General features: G+C 48.7%; 1 protein-coding gene across 1 annotated transcript in view; it reads right to left on the bottom strand.

The window, feature by feature from the left end:
* The window catches only part of CCDC57 (coiled-coil domain containing 57), a 108,877-nt gene that overhangs the window by 36,511 nt on the left and 45,393 nt on the right, over positions 1–26,973 (bottom strand). Inside the window, 4 exon segments of the mRNA XM_068977504.1 lie at positions 16,395–16,447; positions 16,450–16,624; positions 21,882–22,082; positions 25,079–25,182. Of these exon segments, the coding sequence (XP_068833605.1) occupies positions 16,395–16,447; positions 16,450–16,624; positions 21,882–22,082; positions 25,079–25,182 (533 nt within the window).

Genomic DNA, 26,973 nt, shown 5'->3' with positions numbered 1-26,973 from the left:
TGTCATCCATGTGGACAAAAAGAAATGTGGTCTGCCATTTCAATAAACAGAGAATATTGCCTGCCACCAAGCAATCAGCTGCTGCAGCTGTCCCAACTGTGCACCCTAATGGGATTCAGAATGGACAAAAACAGGATATTGGCCCTAGATAGTTCAGATGCACATCAGAGGAACAGTTTCAACGGGCCCAGATTCTTGCATCTTCCCATATATACAAAGGCACTAAAATCCTTGAGATGTCTCGTTTTTTTGTGTGATTAATAGTAATCCTTCGATGTTTGGCTACATATATATTGTTTTAGCAAAAACTCCTTCATATCCTGTTCTCCTTGACCTCTCTGGAACAGTCTCTCAGAGCCATCAGATAGGCTGCCTTCTTGGACTGTTGTTGTGGTTCAGCTGCCAAAGTTGTGTCTGACTCTTTCCAATGGACTGTAGCACATCAGGCTTCCCTATCCCTCACCATCTCCTGGAGTTTGCTCAAGTTCATGTCCATTGCATCAGTGATGCTGTTCAACCAGCTCATCCTCTATCGTCCTCCTCTCTTCCTGCTTTCAATATTTCCCAGCATTAGGGTCTTTTCCAATGAGCTGGCTGTTTGCACCAGGTGCCCAAAGTATTGAAGCTTCAGCTTCAGCAACAGTAGACTGTAGTCCTCAGGAATATTCTTGAATAAAACTGAATTCTGCACTTTTAGATTGTGCATTTTCTCTTCAGTGAACAGCTACAAAGAGTTTGTTTTACTTTAATGAAAAGAAAAAAAAAAAGAAGAAAAAAAGAGAGTCAGGCCAGCACAGTGGGAAAACACTGTCATGGGCATTGCTTAAACCACCGTGAGGCCATCCAGTGGCCTGACTCAGGATTTCCAGAACTCTAGTAAAGAAGCAGATGGATTGTTGAGATTTCAGAACCAAGACGGAGTGGAATAAGGATTAATCACCTAGGACTGAAGGGACCGACGAGGGACAATGCAGCTGCTGCTGGGAACACTGTACATGTGACTTTAATGCTCTTTCTAGATACACAAGGAACCCTTTCTCTTTCCCCTTAAGCTGTCTGTGGTGGTTTTAGTCGCTAAGTCGTGTCTGACTCTTTGCAACCCCATGGACTGTAGCCCGCCAGGCTCCTTTGTCCATGGGATTTCCCAGGCAAGAATATTGGAGTGGGTTGCCATTTCCTTTTCCAGAGGATCTTCCTGACCCAGGGATTGAACTCGTGTATCCTGTATCTCCTGAACTGGCAGGTGGATTCTTTACCACTGAGCCACCTGGGAAACCCTTAAGCTATCTGTAGTCCATACAAATTTAGTGGTCTCTGGTTTTCTAAACTGAAATGAAACATTTCTAAGTGGTATCTTGGTCTCTTAAGTCTAAGTTCTCCAGAACTTGTTAACTCTTGTTGAGTATTCTTCCTTTCCTGGCAATATAATCATTTGTGTAGGTTCAAAGGAAATCTTGTTTCTACCTGGATTTGACTGGCAACATGGATTGTGCAGCCAAGGCCTTGCCTGGTGGCCACAGGGAAGAATGATACTCATTCAATCACCAGAACCCAGCATGTGTAAGGATCTGCAGCTCAGGGATTGAGGCTCACAAGGCCCTCCCTGGAAAACTGCCAGGTGCCAGCCTTATAGGGGGATAAGGAAGTTCATCTCCTGGCAGGTCCAGGAGCCTCAGGATATTCTGGAAACCTCAAGAAAAAAAGGAATTTGCTTGAAATAATCTCTGGTGAAACATGGTGGGTTCTTGGCTTCCTGGACTCAGGACAACAAATAAGACGCTTTCAAAAGTCCAACCTGAAATCCTGACGGGAACTTCCAGCAAAGCAAACTCAAGAGGGCCAACATGATGGATTAACACTCTGCCTGCACATACAGAAACAATCAGGCCAAATGAGACCAGCCTTGTTTCGTGATCAAGAATAATCTTTCAGATGAATTTTATCAAAAGCTGAGAAACTAAAGGGGAAAAAAAAAAAAAAAAACTATGGAAACTGCATTGCCTACTGCACATCCTGAGGAGCTATCAGGGTCTTGCCTCTCACGGTACCTGAGTTACTTTACAACTCTGGAAGCCACTGGACATGCAGACTATACCTTGTCCCTTGGCTTTTTCATGGGCTCCCCCTCCTCCCTTTAGAGAGACTGGTTCTGCCTCTATTTGCAATTCAATTCCTTTACTCCATATGCATTTGCTCTTTTGATTTTTCCTTGAATTGGTTATAACATTTGACTGGTTTCCTCACTGTTCAATGAACAGGGGAAAATTCTAAACATGTGCTGGCTTTCATATCTGTTTGACAGTCATATCTTACTTCTCCCTGAAGATTATCTTTTAACACTTGTTAAAGAAATATTATTAAAATGTTATCAGATATCAGAAAGGACACTGAATAATATGAACCTTGATGAACTATAACTGGCATGAGCACTTCTGCTCTACGTAACATGGCGTGAAAACTGACACAACACAGTGGTAAGGAAGGGAAGGAGAAATGGACAGAAATACAAGAACAGTGCAAGATTTTAACGCAAAAATCATAGTTCTTGGCATTTCAGGTTGATGAGTATACAAAAGTTTAGAAAGAGTGTTAATCATTATATTTAAGCTGAGGCGTCCCAGCACTGGAGCCTACAGGCTGTTGGGTGGGGCTGGGTCTTGGTGCTGGGGTGGTGGCTGGCCTCCAGCAGAGCTCACCCTGGTGAGTACCTCCGCCACCAGTGTCCTTGTCCCCACAGAGAGCCACAGCAGCCTCCCACCTCCCCAGAGACCCTCCAAGACCAGCAGGATCACCTTTGGTGTTCTGCTCGTTTGTTCATCCACATGAACCTAAAATCCAGCTTGTCTAGCTCCATGAAAAAATGTGTTAGAATTTTCATCTATTTGAAAACTGGATGTCCTCAAAAAAGTGAACTCTAGTAGACATACTAGAGTATGGATATCCTATCAGTGGAAATACTATACCTCTGTTTATCCAGGTCTTCTTCAGCATCTTTAATAAAACTGTTTTTTTTTTGTTTTTTTTTTTCAAAAAAGGCTGCTTAATAGAACACAATCAAAAGTAGACTTCAATTCTTTCTTCAATTTTGAAACTCTCTCTTGTGAAAATTAACCAAGGGTAACTCAACAGTGGAAACAGTATCAGACTTTATTTTTTGGGGCTCCAAAATCATTGCAGATGGTGATTGCAGCCACAAAATTAAAAGACGCTTATTCCTTGGAAGGAAAGTTATGACCAACCTAGATAGCATATTCAAAAGCGGAGACATTACTTTGTCTAGTTAAGGCTATGATTTTTCCAGTAGTCATGTATGGATGTGAGAGTTGGACTGTAAAGAAAGCTGAGCGTTGAAGAATTGATGCTTTTGAACTGTGGTGTTGGAGAAGACTCTTGAGAGTCCCTTGGACTGCAAGGAGATCCAACCAGTCCATTCTGAAGGAGATCAGCACTGGGTATCCTTTGGAAGGAATGATGCTAAAGTTGAAACTCCAGTACTTTGGCCACCTCATGCAAAGAGTTGACTCATTGGAAAAGACTCTGATGCTGGGAGGGATTGGGGGCAGGAGGAGAAGGGGACGACAGAGGATGAGATGGCTGGATGGCATCACTGACTCGATGGACGTTGAGTCTGAGTGAACTCCGGGAATTGGTGATGGACAGGGAGGCCTGGCGTGCTGCGATGCATGGGGTTGCAAAGAGTCAGACACAACTGAGCGACTGAACTGAACTGAACTCACTAAGACAGGAGTCAGGAGGCCAGAAGCGGAGCCCTTATTCTTACCTCACTCATGTAAATACAGATCCTAACAGAAGAGACTACTTTGGATCTCCAGACGGAAGTGACATTGCCTTACTGCCACAAGGAGAAGGAAGATACTCTCTTTGCCTGGCAGCAGCCCAGACAATGAGAGATCATTACAGTTCAGCCAATGAAAAATCACTACACTTTGAACTCCCAGTTTCCTCCAAAGGACTCTGTAACAGCTCCCCACAAGGTCCCCTACTCCTCTATAAAAAGGTTTTCTCTCTTTTGCTTTATCTGACTTGCATGTCAAGAAGCAACAGTTAGAACCAGACTTGGACCATTTGCTTTACAGGACTATGCAGGTCAAGAAGCAACAAACAGTTAGAACTGGATATGGAACAACAGACTGGTTCCAAATCGGGAAAGGAGTACGTCAAGGCTGTGTATTGTCACCTTGCTTATTTAACCTCTATGCAGAGTATATCATGTGAAATCCAAACTGGATGAAGCACAAGCTGGAATCACGATTGCAGGGAGAAATACCAATAACCTCAGATACGCAGATGACACCATCCTTATGGCAGAAAGTGAAGAGAAACTAAAGAATCTCTTGATGAAAGTGAAAGAAGAGAGTGAAAAAGCTGGTTTAAAACTCAGAATTCAAAAAACAAAGATCATGGAATTCAGTCCCATCACTTCATGGCAAATAGACAGGGAAACAATGGGAACAGGGACAGACATTATTTTCTTGGGCCCCAGAATCACTGTAGATGGTGATTATAGCCATGAAATTTAAAGACGCTTACTCCTTGGAAGAAAAGCTATGACCAACCTAAGTGGCATATTAAAAAGCAGAGACATTACTTTGCCAACATAGGTCCGTCTAGTCAAAGCTAGGGCTTTTCCAGTAGTCATGTATAGACATGTATAGATGTCAGAGTTGGACTATAAAGAAAGTTGAGCGCCAAAGAATTGATGCTTTTGAACTGTGGTGTTGGAGAAGACTCTTGAGAGTCCCTTGGACTGCAAGGAGATCCAACCAATCCATCCTAAAGGAAATCAGTCCTGAATATTCATTGGAAGGACTGATGCTGTAGCTGAAGCTCCAATACTTTGGCCACCTGATGCAAAGAACTGACTCACTGGAAAAGACCCTGACGCTGGGAAAGATTGAAGGCAAGAGGAGAAGAGGGCAACAGAGGATGACATGGTTGGATGGCATCACTGACTCGATGGACATGAGTTTGAGGAAGCTCTGGGAGTTGGTGATGGACAGGGAGGCCTGGTGTGTTGCAGTCCCTGGGGTCACAAAGAGTTGGACATGGCTGAGACTGAACTCACTGACTTGCATGTGGTTCACCACAGTTGTATGTCCCAAATTGGAATTCTTTGTTGCTCCTGAATAAACTCATTTTGCTGACAAAAAGTAAGTTTTAGGTTAACACTGGAGGTCCCACCAAGATCCACAGCAGACTCCTGACAACCCTGGGGCTGGTGAGCAAAAGGGTGTGTACTCACTAAGTCTACAGGGCTTACTATTTTTCTAGTCACCCCTGGAGTTTAAGGGGAAGGTTTTCTCCTGGATTGGAGCTCCACTCTTAGTGCATTTAGAACTCTCAAAAGCTTTATCTGGGATATGTTTAAAGGCTTTACCCTTTTTGTTAAGGCTTTGCTCTGTCTGTGAGCACTCATTTGGCACTTCAGCCTTACTTGAAATCAGGCTGTCCCAACTGGAACTGTGCTGGCCTTCGGTCCAATTCCTTTTGGAATTGGGCTGTTTCTATTTGGAACTGTGCCATTCGGCCTTTGGCCTGATTCTTTTGGGATCGAGCTGTCCCAACTGGAACTGTGCTGCTATTTGGCCTGCAGGCTGTTTAAGAATTGCTCCCTTTGCTTTAGAGAGAGAGAGAAAAAAAGAAACCTCCAGAAAACGGGATCCCAGTTATCTAAACTGTCTTGAGGGTACCCCACATTTAAAGACCCTGTCTGATTTTATGTTTAAAAACCACAGTCCCTTCTCATGCATGTTTCTAAAGAAATGGACAAATTTTAACCCAAAGTAATTTAGAACATCACTGGCCATTATGGAGAACTTTCAGACTCCCCAAGCTTCCCTTTCTTAAAACTACTAGACAGCCATGACTCTGAAATTATCAAAATTAAATTGGGTGCCTCTGTTGATTGCTATTTTGAGGCTTCCAAACATTATCAGGAATTTAAAGTTGTCTCTCTGCAAATACAATAATTATACCATCAGAGGCAAACAAAGACAAAATGGCTCTGAAGCCTCAGGCTCATCCCTCCCACTTCTTTGTCCCTGGTATCAGCTCATGCATCCCCCAACTCCCCCTCCCCTTGCTTCTTTGACTCAGTCTCTGCCACCCTCTATCAGAAACTGCCCTTTAAAGGGAAAACTTCTGGGGCTTCCCAGGTGGTCCAGTGGTAAGACCTCACATTCCCAATGCAGGGGGCCCAGGCACAATGACTGGTCAGCGAACTAGATTCCACACTCTGCAACTAAGAATTTGCATGCAGCAACTAAGAGTTTGAATAACACAACTAAAGTCTCACATACTACAATGAAAATCAAAGACCTTTCAGTGCTGCAGCTTAGATCTGGCACAAATAAATAAATAAAATAATTAACTAAAAAAATACAGAGAAATCTTCTGAGGGTCCAAATAGACCCATTACTTATGTAAGTAAGTAAGACCCATTACTTATGTTCCCTTGACAAAGGCTGAATTGCCACACACAGTTAAAAGTTTCCAAAAGTAACTGAGGACCTTGGTAGATTTGCCGAAGAATTTAGCATAGTTATTCAAACCTACCAGTCTGGTTTCTCAGATTTATATCAGTTAGTTCACAAGCTTTTTGAGCGGCAAGCCAAACACTGAATAAAATTAGACTGAAGGAATCACCCTGGGTAGGCCTTTAGAAAAACAAACTCCTAGCTTCTAGTAAAAGAATCTGCCTGCAGTGCAGAAGACACAGGTTCAATCCCTGGTTTGGGAAGATCCCCTGAAAAAGGAAATGGCAACCCTCTCCAATATTCTTGCCTGGGAAATCCCATGGACAAAGGAACCTGGAGGGCTACAGTCCATGCGGTCACACGAATCAGACATGACTTAATGACTAAACCACCACAGCTTCTGTTAAGAGGTCAGAACGTTTGGTGAAAACCCCCACAGCAGTTACAATTGCCTTTCCCAAGCCTGTTGATGGGAACTAAATTCAGGTTTGCACACAATAATCTGATGAACCTGTTTGTGACTATTTAATTGACTCCAAATTGTCTTTAAAGAAAATGCTGGTCTTCCTTCAGATGCTGAAATCACTTGGATAGCCCTTATCACCTCACCAATGGGATGAACCAGGATCATTCTCTTTTAGTTAGAAGGACAAGGGTGGAATGGGAGATTATGTCCACTCTAGATTTAGTTAACTTGGCAAATCAGCTGACTCGAATCCTAGGTGAGTCAAGACCTAGGATTAAATTCTTAATCTTTAATTTCTGAAAATGAAGGCACCTTAACAAAACACTTCTAGTCTCTGCTATTACTGTAAAGAGCCAGGACACTGGAAAAAGATTGCTAAAAGTGTGTTCTGGGCATCTTTAACCCTCTAACCAGACCCTCAAACATCCTCTTAACTCCCTGTGAGGGGCTCTGAGGAATGACTGGGGCTCTCTCAATCCTCTCCTTGAATCAGCTTGAAGAAACCACTCTCCAGACTGTGAACGAATCTCTGTCTTTACAGACCCCAGATCACACTCTCGGTGCTCACCCCCACCACTATAAAGAAAAATACTAAAATGGTCCAAATAGTGAGGTCTCTAATGAACCTCAACAGGGTCCTGTTTCTGAACCTCTTCCCTTTTGCTTAGACCATTTAAGAGGTATCATGCTGGAATTTCTTTCTCCCAAAAAGGGAGAAACAGTTCTAAAATTTGACAGTTGCCATCAAAATAACCAATCAGGTGAATTAAACCACCCTTTGACTTCTTTTATTTGCTCTGTCTCTGATAGTACTGGAGCTGCTTCTGAAACACTGATCGTTTGTCTCTATTGAATCAGCTACCGCCCTCCTTATGGGCAAACTGTCCAACTGATATTGGCAAAATCCTCCCATCAAGAGTCAAATAGATTCCCTCAAATGCCCTCCCCAAGTAAACAAGCACTTCAACATATAAAGTCTGTAACAGAAGAGGCTACTGGGGCTCAGGGCCTCGTTAGCCCCTACAGTGGTTCTTGTATTACTCTTATTTCACTTGACAGAAAACTCAAGTTCTCTCTGTTTTTTTTTACTGGATTTGCATGTGGTTCACCATAATTGCATGTCCCGAACTGCAGTTCTTTGTTATTTCCAAATAAACTCATTCTTCTGGGAAAATAACTGGCCTTTTGTTTTTTAGGTGAATACTCTTAATCAACTTGAGTGAAATAGAAAACCTGAGTCTGTAGCGGTAGAATAACTAGCAACTAGTCATCCTGATAATATTATCCCTCAAAACCTCTGGGGTGGGACTTCCCTGGTCGTTCAGTGGTTAAGACTCTGTTCCCAATGCAGGGGGCCCAGGTTAGATCCTTCATGCAGCAACTGAAGATCCCTTGTGCCACAACTAAGCCCCAGTGCAGCCAAATTTAAAAAAAATGCAAAACCCTGGGACATGGCAAAATTGATACTCAGAAAGGAAATTCACATCTTAAAACTATGCAATTACTAAACAAGAAAGGATAAAATAAATGCTTAAGAAGTCAGGGAAAGAACAATAAAATAAACCCAAGGAAAGGAACAAATAAAAATAAAATGGAAACTTCTGATAAAGACATAGAAAACCACCCATTGACTCCGAGCAGTCATCTTTGAGGAAACCCCCTGGAAGGAAGCAAAGAAATTCTAAAACACACACGTTAATAAACACATTTAACGTGCTCTAGGAGAGATCACAAAGAAATGGGAAGACGTGGAATTTAAAAAAACAATGACTGGGCTTCCCTGGTGGCTCAGTGATAAAGAATCTGCTTGCCAATGCAGGAGACACATCCTCTTTCCTGATTTGGGAAGAACCCACATGCTGCGAACAACTAAGTCTGTGTGTGTGTGCCCTTAGTTGCTCAGTTGCGTCTGACTCTTTGGGACCCACTGGAGTGCAGCCTGCCAGGCTCCTCTGTCCATGGAATTTCCCATGGCAAGAATACTGGAGGGGACTGCCATTTCCTACTCCAGGGGATCTTCCCAACCCAGGGATCGAACCCGTGTCTCTCGTGTCTTCTGCATCTTCTGCACTGGCAGACAGATTCTTTACCACTGCGTCACCTGGGAAGCCCAACTAAGCCTAAGTGCCACAACCACGGAGCCTGTGCTCTAGAGCCTGGGAGTCGCAACTGCTGAGCCCACCTGTTGCAACTACTGAATGAAGCCCGCGAGCCCGTGCGTCGCAACACGAGAAGCCACCGCAATGAGAAGCCCCTGTACTTTAATTAGAGAAAAGCCTGCACAACAACGAAGACCCAGCACAGCCATAAATAAACAGATTTTTTTTTAAAAAATGACAAATAGTTGAGAAATTTAAAGAACGGAATAAACCCCCAAAAACCCAACCAACCAACCGTAGGTCTTAAGATGTTAAAAAAAAAAAAAAAAAAATACTGATTCCAGAGCAGGTTAAATTAAAGCAAAACAACCCTCATGTAGACACAGGATGATAGAACAGCACAAATGGGTTGGAAGAAAAATCTTAAAGCAGCCACAGAGGAAAGGCAGGCCACCTACGAGGAAGAGGCTCATACTGACGCTGGCTTCTCACAAGACAGCAGGGTACTGTCTGCTAAGAAAGTTGTAAGAAAATGCCAATCAGAAATCTCCTTCCAGCTATGCCATCGTTCTAGGAAGTGGTCAAAATGAAATCATTTTATGAAGACAAAGTTTACTGCCCACAGGCCCTTCTTGAAGGAAAGAACAGATCCCTGAATATCAGATCCTTTCCCTCCAAGGCCCTCAGATCACACGAGTGAAGCTGTGCATGACCCAGGGCTTCCAGGGGTTCGAAGACGCAGAGTGTGGCAGGGTGCTGATAGCAAGGGGCTAACACACCAAGAATTCATAAAATGTGACCGAAAATCACTGCTTCTCAATTAATATCGTTTACAGGACTGGAGATGCACATGTGGAATCATAATTAATAAACTAAATGTAAAGAGGTATTTTCCTATTTATGCATGTGTTCCCAATAAACAGTACTGGGTCAACCAGCTAATCACCTAGGAAAAAATAAAATAAAGCTAGATCCCTAACTTGTTTCTATTTTACCAAATCATTTCTAGATGAATCAAAGATTCAGCAGCAAGAAAGTTAGGGGAGAGCACAAAAGAAATTCAGCAGAAAAATTACATAATGAGATACAAATGGCCAACACACACACCCACATCCACACACAGAAATGTCAAGAAATACAAATTAAAACAATGAACTAATTTTACCTAAATAAACTGGCAAAAACCAATTTCTAATGAATTTTTAGCTTCTGTGAAGCTGTGGTCAAATAGGCACTTCACTATTGTAAAAAAACACCCAAATGCACTTTCCCTGGGGGCAGGGTGGGGGTAGGGGAAGATGAGGAACAGTTCACACTCTCCTGAGAGGCTGGTTGGAGCATGTCTGCCAGAGCCCAATGGACAGACATGTGACAGCAACAGTCCAGTGCCTGGAGTCTCCTCTAGGGCCAGCTCGGTGACGGCCCCGAGGGAGGGTGTGCAGAGCTAGGCAGGAATCACTCAATTTTAACATAAGGGTGCATGTGTCAGCGTGAACAATAAAACAGACATGCAGCAAAATGCAGACAGGTTCTAGTTGGCAATTTGTGCTTTCCAGTGTAAATTAACTATCTCTCAGCATTCATTTAAATTTTTACAGTGAGCAAGTAGCCTTTTCAAAATCGGGGTGGGGGGGCGGGAAAAGAGCCTTTAAGAAATGTTAGGTATTAGAGAATACATATTGTGTGATCCCCACTCTATGACATGCTGGAAAAGGCTAAACTACAGAGACAGGGAAAAGATGAGTGGTTGTCAGAGGGCAGGAGAGAGAGAAGGTGACCAGGTGGAGCGCACAAGGTTTAAACCCACAGAACACACACCATGAAGGTGAACCCTGATGTAAAACTGCAGGACTCTGGGTGATGCTCTGTCAAGGCAGTTTCACTGATTGCAATGAATCTACCATCTAGAGTGGATGTGGGCTCAGCAGGAAAGAACATGCTTGCAGTGCAGGAGACCGCCTGCAATGCAGCAGACTTGGATTCCATCTCTGGGTTGGGAAGATTCCCTGGAGGAAGAAGTGGCAATCTACTGCAGTAGTCCTGCCTGGGAAATTCCAAGGAGAGAGGAGTCTGGCAGGCTACAGTCTATGGGGTTGCAAAGAGTTGGACATGACTTAGCAACTAAACCGCACCAAGTAAATGTGGATAACGGGAGGTGTGCGTGTGCAGGGCAGGGAGTGTATGGGAAGTCTGTTGTCTTCTGCTCAGTTTGGCTGTGAATCTAAACTTACTTGCCCTCCAAAATAAAGTCTTCCAAAATTGTCAGATGTTAGGATCCTGATAACCAACACTCTAAAGAATCCCAGCTGTGTACTGGATTAAGAAAGCATCACAGGCTGTTCCAGTTTTGGGGAAAAGGAGAATCGGCAGCAGGAGGAAGAACAAAGCAGGGGAGAGGTGGGCCGAGTTGAAGTCCACTTGGTCTGGCCTCATGGCCTGTCCTTTTCTGGTTTTCCATTCTGCAGGCCGGCTCAGGCTGTACTGGCATCTGTCGTGGTCTTGGCCTTACCCCCAGCAGATGGTGTGATGGCCTCTGTCTCAGAAGTGAGGGGTGAACACCTGCAGCTAGGCTCATGGGAGTGCAAATGGGGCTGGGACACCTGAGGACAGGTGACGCCCAAGCATTGCCACCTACCCACTCACTTAGAGATGAGATAGGAGAGTGAAATTTTGAGTCAGGGCCACATGCCCAATCACACAAGTCTGCCTGTCTGAAAGTACAGATCTGAACCACATGAGCCTGCCTGTCAGTAAATGCAGATCTTAAGGCCTGGAACTAGAGAAGGGGGTATGTGGCTGGGACAGGAGCCTGATCCCAGGCCATGGGGGGAGCAGGATGAAACCAGGACCAGTGAAGGGGCGGCTCCGCTAGCTCCCTGGGAGATGAAGTCCGCCCAGAGGCGGACAGGTGAGGACAAGCCCTGGGGTTGACCCTGCCTGGTGGTGCTGGAACCAGAGGGAGCCCAAGTGGGCGTGGCTCTGCCCTGGCTGGATGGTCTCGCATTTTCAATATTGTCAAGTGATGACAGCATACTTCTGTCATGGTTGGTCACTCTGTACCACTTAACGACCACAGTCACACGATTGATGACCTGGATAAATCAGCTTTGTTAAAAAACATGCAGACAGACCAGCCTTGGTCACAACCTTTGCTGTCTCCCTATGTGGGAGAGCAGAAACCTACCGCCACATGGTATTGGGGGAGGGTGGCCTTCTCAAAAGGGAACCAAGGGAGTGTGCTGGGCATTCTTAAAATAGTTTTTTCTTTTTTAAATTAATTAATTTGGCTGCTCCAGGTCTTCATTGCTTCATGCAGGCTTTTTCTAGTTGCAGAGAGTTTGGGGGCTACTCTCTAGTTGCTACACTCGGTCTTCTCATTGCGGTGGCTTCTTATTGTGGAACGTGGGCTCTAGAGCATGTGGGCTCAGAAGTTGTGGCACACGGGCCTAGTTGCTCCGGGGCATGTGGGATCCTCCCAGACTGGGATCAAACCTGTGTCCCCTGCCTTGCAAGGCGGATTCTTAACCATTGGACCACCAGGGAAGCCCTGTGCTGGGCATTCTTACAAGCCACCATGATGCACAAGTTCATAGAGCAAACCCCTCACCCCTCGCCTCTCATCTACTGTCCTCCTCGAAGTGTTAGGACGGAGGTGCTTCCTGCCAGCCTGCCTGCTGTGTGCACACGTGCACACACTGTGTATGTTCACCTGGGCTCAGAGCACACTGTTATGCGGGCACTCGTCTCATAGGCTGACCTGTCTGGGCTGGCACACACATCATGTAGTCAGCAGGCTGAGCCTGGTCCAAAGTGTCCAAGCCCACGAGCAAACAACACAAAGTGAGGAGTTTGGAAGTCATTTGGAAGGGTCACATTTTATTGTACTTAACAAAATAATTATCCACAGTGGACTGGAGCTGAAGGGGGAAAACGGGCTGTCTCTCTCGTCTGAGAAGTGCCGTGCAGAGATGGTGCCCGATGGGGGTGCAAAAGACCCGTGGGCATGCAAGCGGCCCACACGCTCTCTTTTTAAAAATGTGCTTACTTATTTTTGGCTGTGCTGGGTCTTTGTAGCTGTGAGTGGACTTTTTCTTGTTGCAACGTGCAGGCTTACTGCAGTGGTTTCTCTTGTTGCAGGGCACAGGCTCTAGGTTGCACGGGCTTCAGCAGTTACAGTGTGTGGGCTCAGAAGTTGCAGTTCATGGGCTCTAGAGTGCGGGTTCAAGAGTTGTGTGGCAGGGGCTTAGATGCCTCGTGGCATGTGAAGTCTTCCCGGACCAGGGATTGAATCCATGCCCCCGTACTGGCAAGGGCACGGGACCAGCAGGAGTCCACCCCACATGCCCTTGAGGGTTAAAGCAGCATCCACGGTCCGATTCCAATGTCCCACACGAGGACCCCTAGACCTTCCTAATTGCTTTCTCACTGTAACAAAAAACACCGCCAAACATCCTTGCATATGCATCTTCTTCAGATTTGTGAGAAAATATTTTAAAAAGATCTCTAGGGGAAGATTTGTGTATTCAAAGGGTATGATGATTTAAAAAGTTGTGAGATGCAGGCAAACTGCCCTCCGAGACGCTTCACCAATGACAGCTCCTGCGACGGGACTTTTTATTCTGGGCGTGAACTCAGCGCTGACTTACTTGCCCTCTTCAGACTCCTGCAGAGGCAAGTGGCATCCACAGCCTTGTCACATCTGGGGATTTCTCCTGGACGTTCTGTCCAGCACTTTGCCTGTCATCAGTGAATGCCCACGTTGGGTACTGATTCTTTTTTATCTGTCAGGTATGTTGCAAATATTTCTCCCATCTATTGTCTTTTATCTTTGTGTACGATGTCTTTTTCTTACAGATGTTTTAGGATGTGACGACATCAACTCTGTTGATTTTTGCCTTTCCCACTTCTAGGTGGTTTTAGACATTTTTTTTTACCGTTATTTAGGGAAGCCTTCAGACACACAAAGGTGAACTGAGCCAGTGTGTGCACAGCCAATGGAGGAAAGGGCAGTTTGAGCAGAAGCCCACATCCCTGCACATACAGAAGTCTTAGGAAATGAAAGAGGGATAACCAGAGACGCAGACGAAAACAGTTACAGGCCACTATGTGCTGCTCTATGGTAGTATTTGAAAGACTAGGGACTTTGGAGAGATTTCCAGCAAAATGCACATGTCCAGAATTGATCCAAGAAGAGGCAGAAAATCCATACAGACAGATCACCAGAGAAGAAAAACAGAAGATATTACTAAAAGTCTACCACTAATGAAAACAGCAGGCATGGAAGGCTCTTCTGCTGAGGTCTCTAACTGTCAGAGCAGGCTGCAAACTTGGCCGCGAGGAATGTGTACTCTTCTCTGACACTGGGAGGCACAGGAGGGCAGGCCTGGCAATGGAGGATCTGCTCCTTTGTTGGATGGATGGGCGGATGGATGGATGCGGGGTAGATGGGTTGAGAGACGTGTGAATGTGTCAGTGAGTGGATGCTGGATAGATAGGGAGGTGGATGACTCACTTACATACTTGGTGGCTGTGAGGCCAGCTGATTAGACTAGGAAGTCACCATGAGGGGAAAGACAGGTTCATTGGAATAAAAGGTCGGAGGGGGAGGGAGGCATGGCTGTGCCTCCCTCTGGAAGCCTCGGGGGCTGGAAGGGCAACTGAGCAGTGGCAGGGCTTGGCACAGAGGCCAAGGTCAAGGAGAAGCAAGGTTCAGATGTGGGAGGGAATGCAGTGGAATTAAGAAATGGAGCCGTAAGTGAATGGAGGCCATGAAATGACAGGCGTGTGGGGCGGGGAGCACATACATGGCATGGCCTTTAAAAGTAAAAACAGGGTTTTTAGTGAACTTGGCAGAAGATGGCCCAGAAGTGCCCCTAGGGAACAAGCAAAGCCAAACCTTCCCCTTCAACTTGTGGAGCAGAAGGAGGACTGAACGGAAGGAGGGGTTTGTCCAACGGGTCCCAAGGGAAGGAGCCAGCTCCGCGAAAGATGCCCACTGTTGCTGCTTGCACACTGATGACATCTAGAAATACACTGAGCGCTGCTCACCCTTCTTTCAGGGGTGGGTTCTTAGAAGGACAGAGCCTCTGAGGGAAGTCTCGCCCAGGTCCCCTACCCACAAAAGGTGGATGTGTACAGTGGTCTCCAAGTACAACTGGGGAATCACTTCACATGGATGGTTTGGTTGACCTCTGTGTCTCGGGCACCTGGCACATAGCAGCCACTCAGCAAGATGTCTGCTGAAAACACAAGTGACTTGTCTGCTCCTCCTTAGATTTTCCAGGGTCTTCCACACCCTCTCCTCTCAGTTCCGCAGTCTCCTTTGTGCTCCTGAGTCCAACTTCCAATCACTTGGTAATTTCAGGAGTCAACATATTAAGGCTAAATATTAATGTATTCAAAACAACTATTCTCGTTCACGCAGGTAAATGCTGGGGAGAGACCAGGGTGGATGTTCTGTCCCGTCTCCTCCCCTTCAGTGGGAAGTGCTTTCTGGACACTGCAGTGGTCAGGGGTGAGAAGGAGCCGGGAGGGAAGCCGGGGCTCTCGTTAGCCAAGAGAAGCATTTTGTGGATACCCTGTTGCTCTGAGCACTTTACAGGCACATTGGGGCATTCTGCCTCCAATAGGAAATGCAAGTCAGAGACCTTGCTCCTAAAGTTGGTGAGCTGTCATGGAGAGAGGGGTGGCTTAGTTTCACATCAACAACAAGGTGAAATCCCAAAGACCCGAGATTTGGAGATCATCACAGTTACTCAAAGCTGTGGCTGGAAAAGGACAGAGGCAGGAGCCACAGAAGGTGAGGGGGAAGCTGCGAGAAAGGGGCCGGCGCCCTGGCTGCAGGAAAACCAAGGGGTTTAAAAGCAGGTAGGCTGGTGCGCTGAGACGCCAGGAGAGGCTCAACGTCTAGTAACTCTAGTGGGTTAATCGTGGGACCTCAGGCCCGGTCCATGGGTCCCTTTCTCAGGAACCAGCACCCAAGACCCCCGCGACGGGCAGCCTGGGTGTCTGCAGCCCACGGTCCAGGCTTTGGCCGCACTGCACACATTGCCGCTTTTATCCTGAGGAGGCCAAGGCTGTGGCTTGCCTGGGAACACGGCAGCCTTTGCTGCCACCACAAAGCTGCATAGAAATGTCAGCTGCTTCACTAACCTGTGGCATTTTTCTCATAAAATGCTGCCAAAGGGGCGGGTTCACAGGACTCTCACTGCAGAGATCAAACCAAGTCCTGTCTGTTCTTCCTTCTGTCCCCACCCCAAGCCTGGGCTGGGCCTCTCCTGCCCAGCCCTCCACCCAGCCCTCCTCAGGCCAGCCCTCCCCTGCACCCTGCACCTCCATCCCCAGAGCAGGGGTGGAGTGAGGGGGAATGACCCACCGGTGAGGTGCCCCAGCTCTGCTCGCAGCCGGTTTCCCAGCTCCAGGAGCTGCTCCTTCTCCAGGCGCAGCCGCAGGATCTTCCTGGCAGCCTCCTTGAGCTTCCTCTGGAGTCGGGGCACAGACAGGACCTGCAGGGGCTGCGTCCCACGGTCCTCTGTCCTTGTGGGTCCGCCGTCTGCAGGAACCTGCGAACAAATCCACACGGCAGAGACCATCAGACGAGCCTGGGGTTGTGGGGGGTGGTAGGAGGAAGTGGGAGTGAGGGTGCGGATGGCGGGAGCCACTGCCTGACCAACTGTCCCAGAACCCACACCACTGGGTGACGTCCCTCCAGCCTAACAGACAAACTTGCATCCCTGCAACATGACGCATCCACAGCAGCCTTTGCTCTCAAGGGGTGGGGTGGGGTGGGGGGGGGGCGGGGCAGGGCGGGAAGTTGGGGAAAGTAAGTGATGAAGGTCGTCAAAGCTCCCAGGCCAAGGCTTGCCTGCCCTTGCTCACTCTGTGGCTCCCCCACCCCCTCACTACCAGTGCTTCTGTGTCTTGCCAGTAAAGACAACGAGGAAGCAGCCCAGGCCCGGGACCCGTGAGGGCTACACATGTGATCACCGCCTCCTCTGCTGGCCCCTCTGTCATAGGCTGGGTGCCTGCTGTCTGCCTGGTGTGGCGAGGCCTGTGAAGGTAACCCAGCCTCGGTTACTCTTTCTCCAGCCCTGGACGTCTGTGCGGCTGGGCCCCTCTCCAGTGCCCCCTCTGCCCTCACTCGCTCAGCACGTTGCTTCCCCTGCCTCCTCTCTGACTTCATCTGTCCAGACTCCTAACTCAGACACTTTCTCCACCTGTCCTTCAGACTTCCCTCAACCATCACAGGCTGGCCCAGGTTTCCCACTGTCCTGACCCTGACAAGAGTGCAGAGAGAAAGCAAAGGAGGCCAAAGGCAGGAGCAGTGGCTACTTGCGGGCCAGGAGGTAGTCCCGGGAAAAACACCCAGGGTCTGAGCCCCTTTGCCCGGGTGGCACCATGTGGCCCTTCAGTCTACCACTGGCCCGGCTGTCCCATTTCCCACTATCCCACGGTCCAACCACATGGCTCTTACACACACATGCTGTCCCACCTAGAGGGGTTTTTGGAACGGGGTGGGGTATGGGGAAAAGAGAAAGGGAAAAAGAAGAATGTGTGTGGCTGCCTTTGTGCCGGGCAGGGGCCCAGGAAGACCCAGTGGTGTCCAAGGCCCCGAGGGAAGCAGGTGGCCTACTTAGGCATGGCTATTGCTAACACCTATGAAAAGCTGCACTGTTGACCCAGCCAAGCAAACTGGCGCCAGAACGACGAACCTGCTCTGTGTCCCTGGAACAGACCAGCACACCCTGTCCTGGCCCAGTTTCCTGATGAGTCTTTTCAGGGCTGGCATGCACCTGTGCCCTCCTATGGCCTTGGAGCCACGGTGATTGCACAGCAGTGCCTCCAGCACATGCCTGGCATGTGGCGTGAAGAGGGCATATGGAGGTGAGATGGCAAAGGGAACATCAGAGAAAGGCCTTGGCTCAGGGTCTCTCAAGGGCACAGGACCAGGACTGGTGGGAGACCTGGAGTGTGAATTCACACATGGGGCTGCACAGGCCCCAGGCGGCTGACATGACGACCCCTTTGGGAAGTCATACAGCCTCCAGGGGTGCAGCCCTGGGGTTGGGGTACCAGCCCGGTCAATTCTCCAGGCTTGGTCCCTCTCTACAGGGATATGCTGTACGATTATCTTGTGTTATCTGAAGTAAAATCCTGAAAACAGACTTTCCAAGCCTCAGAACACTTAGAAATCTAAAAATCTCTTCAAAAGCAGCACCCCTGCACCACCACTCCATCCCACCCCTCACCCCCTGCCCAGCAAAGATGGCCATTGGCCTGAGCTGAGGAACCAACGCTGCCCAGGACGTGGCAGCACTCCAGGCTGGGGAGTCCTGATCTTGAATGGTCCATGTTCTTTCACACAGTGACCGCATGCGATGAGCGGGGGGCTGCAGCTGGGGCCCCCGCTCTTAAGCTCAGTTCCTGGTAAGATGAAGCTTATTTTGATGACTCTACAGCCTCAGCCCACAGTGACACAATGCTAACAATGACCTGAAACACCTAGGAGCTTCTACACTGCAACATTCAGGGGCCAAGGTCCCACCCTGTGACGGCCACATCCGCCTGCCCCTACCTTGCTCGGCTGCCAGTCCCAGCATCTTGGCCAGAATCCACGCAGCAGAGGGGAAGCTTGAGGATTCCTAATGACTCTGTTCCCCAGGGAAGGGAGTGCCTGGGCTCCCCCATGCCCCCCACCCCTTCCTGAGAAGCCCTGTGGGGAGACTGAGGACCAGGGAGAAGCAGTAGGGCTCCAGCAGGAGGGAGAGCAGCGCTGGCAGCCAGCACTGCCCCCTAGTGGTCGAAGCCGGGAGAAGGGAGAAGCCCAGTAGGCGTCTCGGGGTCTGGGCAGAGGGGCCCACAGGAGGGAGGGGTCTTGGTGAGCAGATAAACAGGGAAGTGTGACCATGCAGCCTGAGGGGAGCTCCGCCGTCTGCAGGGCCCTTCTGGGTTGGAAGTCTGGACTTGATGTGGCAGAATCTCATCCCCAGGAAGAGGCTGCAGGGGTGGCCTGAGGCCCCACGCCCCTGTCTCACTGCTGGTGCTTCCTCCCCTCTCCACATACATCTCTCTCTGAACCATCTGAGGGTGAGTTGGAGATATTGCACCCCTTTATGCCCCGATACTTCAGTTTGTACTTTCTAAAAATAGGGACATTCTCTTAGTAATCAGTTAAGAAAGCTGCCCAGATGGCTGACCCAACCCATCTTGAAAGCTGCACAGCCTCTAGGGGTGCAAAGGTTGAGGCGGTGGGGGAGCGGCTAGGCCATCCTCTCTCTAGGCTTGGTCCTCCTCTATAGGAACATGGCAGAAATTTTACAGGGCCATGGCATTATGACCTAATGCACAGTCCACAGGCACCTCCATCAGCTGCCCAGAGGACACCCTTTATGGCCTGTTTCTCCTGCCTGGGGTCCATGTCCTGGGTCCCCTCAGTCCTTGACAGAATGCTCTCAATAGGACAGGCTGCATGTTTAGAGTCCCTCGCTCAGGATCTGTCCAAAATCTCATACTTGGGAGTCAGGAGTGAGGCTGTCCCTCTCCTGTCCATTGGCCCACGATGTCTGTCTGTCCCAGTGTTGGCAAAGGAAGCTGATCCCTTGGAAGTGGTGTCCACAGGCTGCTGCACTGGAAAGTTACTGTCTTCCCTTCACAATAAGAAGAACTTGTGGGGAGACTCCTCATAAACAGCTTGTCCAGAATTTCGGCATCCACTGACGACTTTCCCATGGTGTCACTCCCTTCACATCCTTAGCTGATGTTCTAAGTAAGAAAGAGTTTCCCTCTCTCCTTCCTTCCCTTGTCAGCTTATTTGCATCAGCGTGAATGTAAATTTTGGTAGGCAAATTATAACTGTGACTTCATGATTGATTAGTCTGGATCTGGTCAGTGGGAGCCCTTTATGCTGGCTCCTGGCCCCTTGTCATGTCCCTGTGGCAGTGGAATCGGCCTCCTACCCTGGTTCTTCTCTATAGAGCAGAAGTTCAGGAATGCGATCTAGGCACTGGCTGTGTGCTCACCCACCCTGGGGAGCCACTGTTCCTTGGCTCCCAGTGGATGGAGCCAGGATGTGTGAATACCCCTTTCTTCAAAGTAACCCACGAGTTTAACCTGGTGACTCCAACCCCAATTTGTGCCCCAGAGGTACCTCAGCCCTCCCCACCACCGTATCCCCAAGTCTCAGAAGCCTGATGCCCACCACCTCTTCTCTGGGCACCCAACACACAGCTGGGGAATTACGAGTGGAGCCTGGATTGGGTGGGCCTAGTCTGGGCCAAGGGTTTCCTGTACGTCCAATTTTTCACCCTAGGAGTGACCTCACCAAGGTCATGGGACACCTAGACCTGGAAGGAGGTGGGACCCTGACAACTGTGCAGAAACTACTAGACCCAGAGAGCTCACTCAACACCCACCCTGGGAGAAGAGCCGTGGGCCTCAAGTTGCTTCAGATCCCAGGCTGTCTGCCAAGAGATAAGTACTTCAACTTTAATTTCCACTAATTTGCAGGGTTTCTTCCTCTTTCGCTCAAAGTGGGTGGGGTCAGTGAGTTCTGTGAGGGCTGCTAACAGGGGAGCTATGAGGGCCACTGGGGCTGCAGCAAGCCCCTGGCAGCACCTGGAGCAGCCGTGGCTGTGGCAGGAGAGCAGACACGTCACCGCTGGCGACTGCTGCCTGGGCCTGGAGCCGCTGGACTTGACTCCTGAGACGCAGGGCTGTGGAGCTGTCTGGGGCTCCTGGGGATGGCATCCACCTACCCGTGGCACAGAGGGTTCACTTTCCACTTCCAGTGTCCCCACAGCTCAGACTCCCTCAGCCTCCCCCTCACCAGCCCCTAAAGACACTCCTCACGTTTGCCTCCGCCAAGGCACAGTGGCCCCCCACCGTGTTCACTGGGCCAGACGGCGTCCTGGGCTGCGTATTCTCCCTTCGAGGCCCTTCACAGCCCCCGATAGTGGGTCCTGGAGTCGGGTCCCCTGTGTGTCCCTAAGTCACTCTCCTAGCTTGGTCTGTGGGATGAGAGCTACTCAGCAGGGGGTGGGGTGGGTGGGGAATACAGTCAATGCTGTTTCTGCCCGAGGCCTCTCAGCACCTTCATCTTATTGTCCCTAACACCTCCCACTTACGACTGTCACCATCTGCAAACAGGTGACACAGGTAACTGCAGGTCACCATCTGTGATCGCAGGTACCTGACAGGTCTCAGGAGGTGTGTCACGTGATGTCCTGTGACAAAAGCCATTCTTTGCAGCATTTCTATAACAGTGTTCAGGAAGTGGGAAAGTAGCCTGTCTGGTAGGCACGCAGGGAAAACGTGCTGTGGTAGAACTCATGCCCTGGCCTGGGACCTTGGCCTAAACCCAACCACGGAACTGGAGGGGGGCTGGGTGCCAAGGGCCTGACCGGGACCAGGACACTAGGTGGCCTGCTGGCCAGTGCTTCAGGCAGTATCTCAAACACTCTGAGAAGCTCATGAGATACACAGGGTCCACCCCGGGGGTCCTCTGGAAGGAAAAGTCACCTTGTTACATCCATTTCAGGGCTTCCCAGGCCCTTGAAGCACATGGTCAAGGCCTCCTGTTCCAGAGGACACAGAATGGCCCCCTTCATGTGTGCAGGCTCCCTACATAGTTTTAAATGAGGGATCTCAGCGACCTGCAGGACAAGGGCACGGTGGCAGCACTTTATGGCGTCTGCAGAGAACAGCCCAGACAAAGCCAGCCTAGCCAGGGAAGAAGAGGGAGGGAGAGGAGGGCTCCCCACTGGCCAAGACCGCACCCCAGACCAGTCCCGCACAGGATGCAGAGCACCACAGGGCACCCACCTCTCCTCCAACAGCTGCAGTATCTGAGGCCTTTGGTTGCTGCCTGCCGGCAGCGCCCCCACTTTCCTTCCTAGCTGACCCGAGATGCTTCTCCAGCTCGGCCACCTGCTTCTGCAGCTGCAGAGCCTCCAGATGCACCTGGTCCAGCTCGTGGGGAAGCTCTCGCTGGATGGTGTCCACGTCCAGGGGTTCCTGCAGCACCTGGGGAGCCATTTTAGAGGCAATGTTAGGAAGGAGGCAGGCTCTGGGAGGGGGTCTGGAACAGATTAGCAGGGAGGACTGGGAAGCAGGAGAGGGGAGGTACTAGGTGGCAGGAAGTCCAGAAAGATCAGAAGGACACATGCTGGTCAGTCTCCCCTCTCTGGCTTAATTCCAACCTCCATAAGACTGCGCCACTGCAACCAAGCCACTGCACTTCTGCATGAGCAGCCTGGGTCAGCTGCAGGGTGGCCGGGAGGTACATGAGCAGAGTCCAGGCCAGAGCTCTGGGGCCACCCTGTCCTTCGGCTGCCTCTCTGGACATCTGCTCTCCCGGTATAAAGAGGGAAAGACAGGCAAAAAGAAAGACACACTTCTCTACAACCTCAACTTTCCCATTTTATTCTCAGGAAGATAAGATACCATCTTCCTATTCTGGAGGCTTCCACCAGGTTTCCACCTGGTGACTCAGCTGGTAAAGAGTCTGCCTTAATGCAGGAGACCTGGGTTTAATCCCTGAGTCAGGAAGATTCCCTGGAAAAGGGAACGGTAACCCATTCCAGTATTTTTGTCTGGAGAATTCCATGGAAAGAGGAGCCTGGCAGATCACAGTTCATGGGATTGCAGAATCGCACATGACTGAGTGACTAACACTTTCCTGTTCCAGGGATTTCAATAACGAGTTTGTAATGAATACTTTATTCTTTGTCACATACACCAAAAAAGGTGATCATCTGATAAACAAACACTGTTGCTGCTGCTGCTAAGTCGCTTCAGTCGTGTCTGACTCTGTGCGACCCCACAGATGGCAGCCCACAGGCTCCCCCGTCCCTGGGATTCTCCAGGCAAGAACACTGGAGTGGGCTGCCATTTCCTTCTCCAACACATGAAAGTGAAAAATGAAAGTGAAGTCATTCAGTCGTGTCCAAGTAAAAACAAATAGAAAACACTTTAGGGTAGACATTTTCCCTCAGGACAATCAAATAATCTGTGATTACCAAGACAAAATCAAAAGTTCTTATTTACATATTTATTTCCTGTTTGTAGCTTGTGGGGCGTGTGAAATCCTCATGGTGGAGCAGAACTGGGAAAGGGCACAGATCTGAAGGACCCCTGCCCTCATATGTGACACAGGTCTGCAATCCCAGAAAGAGAAAAGCTGTCAAGTTCATTTCCACTGCAATAGCACAACTGCTCTTCAGTCAAGATAAGGCATCGGATTTCCAGGCACTGCCTGCTCCCCACAGAAGACAGAAAGCTCCGAGCAATGTCTGTCACTAGGCAGGAGTCCTGTTCCACAGAAGATGCAGAGTCCGTAGGATGGTGTAACCTACATACTTATGGACTTGAAAGGACATGGGAAAAGGGCCCCATGGGAAAGAAACACCACAAGGCAACATGGAGGTGTGACACCACCAACATCAGCAGTAAGAGCTGTGCTCCCAGGGACATCATCAAGACCATGAAAAGCTAAGGCAGGGAATGGGAGGAAAAGTCTGCGAATCACGTATCTGACCAGAGACTCGAACCCCAAAAATACAAAGAATTCTGATAATTCAACAGTGAGACGACAAACAGCCCAATTAAAAATGGACAGAGGATACTCATGGACATTTCTTCAAAAAAGACATACAAATGGCTGATAAGCACATGAAAACATGCTCAACGTCATTTTTTATCAGTTCAGTTCAGTTGTTCGGTCATGTCTGACTCTTTGCCACCCCATTTCTTTTATCAAGAAAATGCAAATGGGCCACAGAGAGGTCCACCTCAAACCTGCTAGGATGGCTAGAGTCAAAAAGACAGAAAGCAGTTGCTGCTGGTGAGGACGTGAGACACGGGGGCCCTCGTGCACCTTCTGGGAGTGGAAAGTGCGCAGCCACTGTGGAAATGTTTAGTGGTTCTCCAGAAAGTTAAATGTAAAATTACCCTGCGACCAGGGATTCCACTCCTTTGCGTCTACCTGGAAGAACTGAAACAGACGCTTGGACAGACAGGAATCCACCACATTGACAGCAGCCAAATGGCAGAAGCAACCCAAGTGTCTGGCAGATGAGCGGGTACACTGAATGTGGGGTTCTTAAGAGGAAGTTCTGACCCCTGCTTCAATATCGATGAACCCTGAGGACGTTATGCTGAGTGAAAGCAGCCAGTCACAGAAAAAGAAATACTGAGTGATTTCACTCATAGGAGGCTCCCAGAGGAGCCAGCTTCACAGAGACCGGAAGAGTAGAGTTTACCAGGGCTGGGGGCAGGAAACAGGGAGTTAAGTGTTTCATGGGGACAGAGTTTCTGTTCGAATGATAAAAATGTCCTATTGGGAATAGACCCTGGTGATGGGTACATAATACTGTGAATATACTTAATGTTACTGAATTGTACACGCAAAAACGTCAGATTTTGTTATGTATATTTTACCAGAATTTAAAAAAAAAAAACACTAAACAAAAGAGGTATCATGAGATAATAGCAATAAAACGCAGGCTGGGTCACCAGCCCCAGGTGCCAGGGTGGAGATGCACTGGAGTTTGACCAGTTGTCCCACCTCCACAGGAAGGAGTGGGTCACCCCAGCGCCTGGTTACAACCTGTCCCCGAGAAGGCAGGGCCGAGGGGAGTGCAAGGGCCGGCACTGGGTGAAGCATCTGGAGTCACAGACAGTGGTGACCAGCACATGCTGTTGCCGCAGCTCGGTGCCTGGGCTTGACGTGGGTCCCTGGACTCGCCCAGCACACCCTGGGTGGGCAGAGACAGGCCCTGCGTGTCAATGGCCAGCACTGTCCCCCCTGCCCTGGACTCCCCTCTGTCGTCTGCCCGGTCCTCACCGTGTGCCTCCCAGGGACACATGAGAGGCGAACCAGCTGCTCCCAGCAATAACCCCGTCCTCACAGGGAGCCGGAGGCACAGAGAGGCCACAGCAGATTCCTGGGGTTCACTGCCACCCCGGCAGTGCCCTCAGCTGGGAGACCTACGCAGTCGAGCATCAGAGGGTGGCCATACCTTCTGTCTCAGTCGTGCCACCAGGAAGCTCAGGAGATGCACTCTGTCTCCAAGCCTTCTGAGTGCCAGTCCCATGGACGCTCTATCGACTGGCACAGCTCCTCCTGCAGAAAGAGTGATTTTGTCAGAATAACATTCCTACCATCCTGGGGGAGCTTCCAACTGCCTGCTGTTGCCTCGAGAAGGACATCTGTGGTGTCCAGGGCAGAGGTGCGTAGGTATGTTCTTCTCTGCCCTCCTCCAGGGATGGCTACTTGTCACTGCTGGTCCACTGGGACGTTGAAGACAGTCTAAAGCTAAGTGGATGCAGCTGGGTGCCCACAAGGACTGAGATGAGATGCACATGAAGAACAAACCTTATGCCAATAAAGTAGGAGTCTTTGCGGAAGAAAAATCCAGCTTTACCAGCTAGTGTCTGTTAGAGGGCGACCTGTGTTGACTCCTAGTCATTTGGCTAGGAATAACGAAAATGTCCACACAATCCACAGGTCAAAGAAGAAATCACAGTGGCTATTAGAAATTACTTTGAACCGAATTACCATAAAAGCATGCCTTATCAAAACTTAAGGAATGCATCTAAAGCTGTCCTTTCAAAAGTATTTATAGCCACAGCAGATTTTTTTAGAAAAGAAGGATGAAAGATAAATGAGCTGAATGTCCATTTCAAAAATGAGGGAAAAAGCAAATAAGGTAGAAGAAAGGACAGAATAAGCCAGCATTAGATGCCCTGGAGAAGGAAATGGCACCCCACTCCAGTGTTCTTGCCTGGAGAATCCCAGGGACGGGGGAGCCTTGTGGGCTGCCGTCTATGGGGTCATACAGAGTCGGACACAACTGAAGCGACTTAGCAGCAGCAGCAGATGCTGAGGAAACACAAAACAATGTGTAATAGTGGATGACACAGTGCTCAAAACATCCATGAGAGAATCCAAAATCACTCATTACACCAACAACAAGGAAGACTGTACCTTGAATGATAAAAGTCCATATCAAGAAGACAGATTAAAGCAATTCCAACAGGCAATATAATGGAATATTGGAAGTTTCAGCAAAGGTATGAAAAAAAAATTTTTTTAATGGAAATTTTAGCACCGAAACCATAATAAAAATCTCACTGGATGGGCTCAACAGAAGAAAGAATTGGTGAACTTGAAGAAAAAACAGAAAATTTCCAATCTGAACAACAGAGAAAACAGATTGGAAACAGACAGACAGAGCCTCAGTGACCCAGGGGAGAAAAACAAAAGTTCTAATACTCTTGCCACTGGAGTCCAAAAAGGAAGGACAGTGTGGAGCTAGAAAAAATACTTGAAGTAATGGTTGAAAACGTCTCAAATTTGGTTCAGTTTCAATGCCAAAAGGATAAGCCAAGGAAATCTATGCCCAGACCATCATAATCAGATTTCTGAAACTAAAGACAAACTTTGAAAGCAGGCAGAGAGAAATGATCGAAAGGCAATAGACTTCTCATCAGAAACAATCATCTGATTTCTCCCCAGAAGAAAATGGTTTAAGTGCTGAAAGCAAAGAACTATACACTCATAATTTTATAGCAGTGAGTACACTCTTCAGGGATGAAGGTGAAACAAAGACATCTCGGATGTAGGGAAACCTTGTGAGTCTGTCACGGCAGCCTTGCTGAAAAGGGTCTGCTGAAACAAGTGCTTCAGACAGAAGGAACCTAGAATGAAGAAACAGTCACAGAAAGGATAAGGATTCAAGGAAAGAATGGACCATACCTCTCCTCCTGAGTTTTTAAAATTATGTTTGACAGCTGAAAGCAAAAATGAGAATCCTGTCTGATGTGGTTCTCGATGTACACAGGGGTGGTATTTGCAACAAGAAATGGGCTGTTTAGGCCTGACTGGTGGTAAGATCCCCACATTCCACTTGAA

This window comes from Capricornis sumatraensis, chromosome 8 (genome assembly GCF_032405125.1).
Source record: "Capricornis sumatraensis isolate serow.1 chromosome 8, serow.2, whole genome shotgun sequence".
Taxonomy (NCBI): domain Eukaryota; kingdom Metazoa; phylum Chordata; class Mammalia; order Artiodactyla; family Bovidae; genus Capricornis; species Capricornis sumatraensis.
This window is presented reverse-complemented; position numbering and strand designations above follow the sequence as displayed.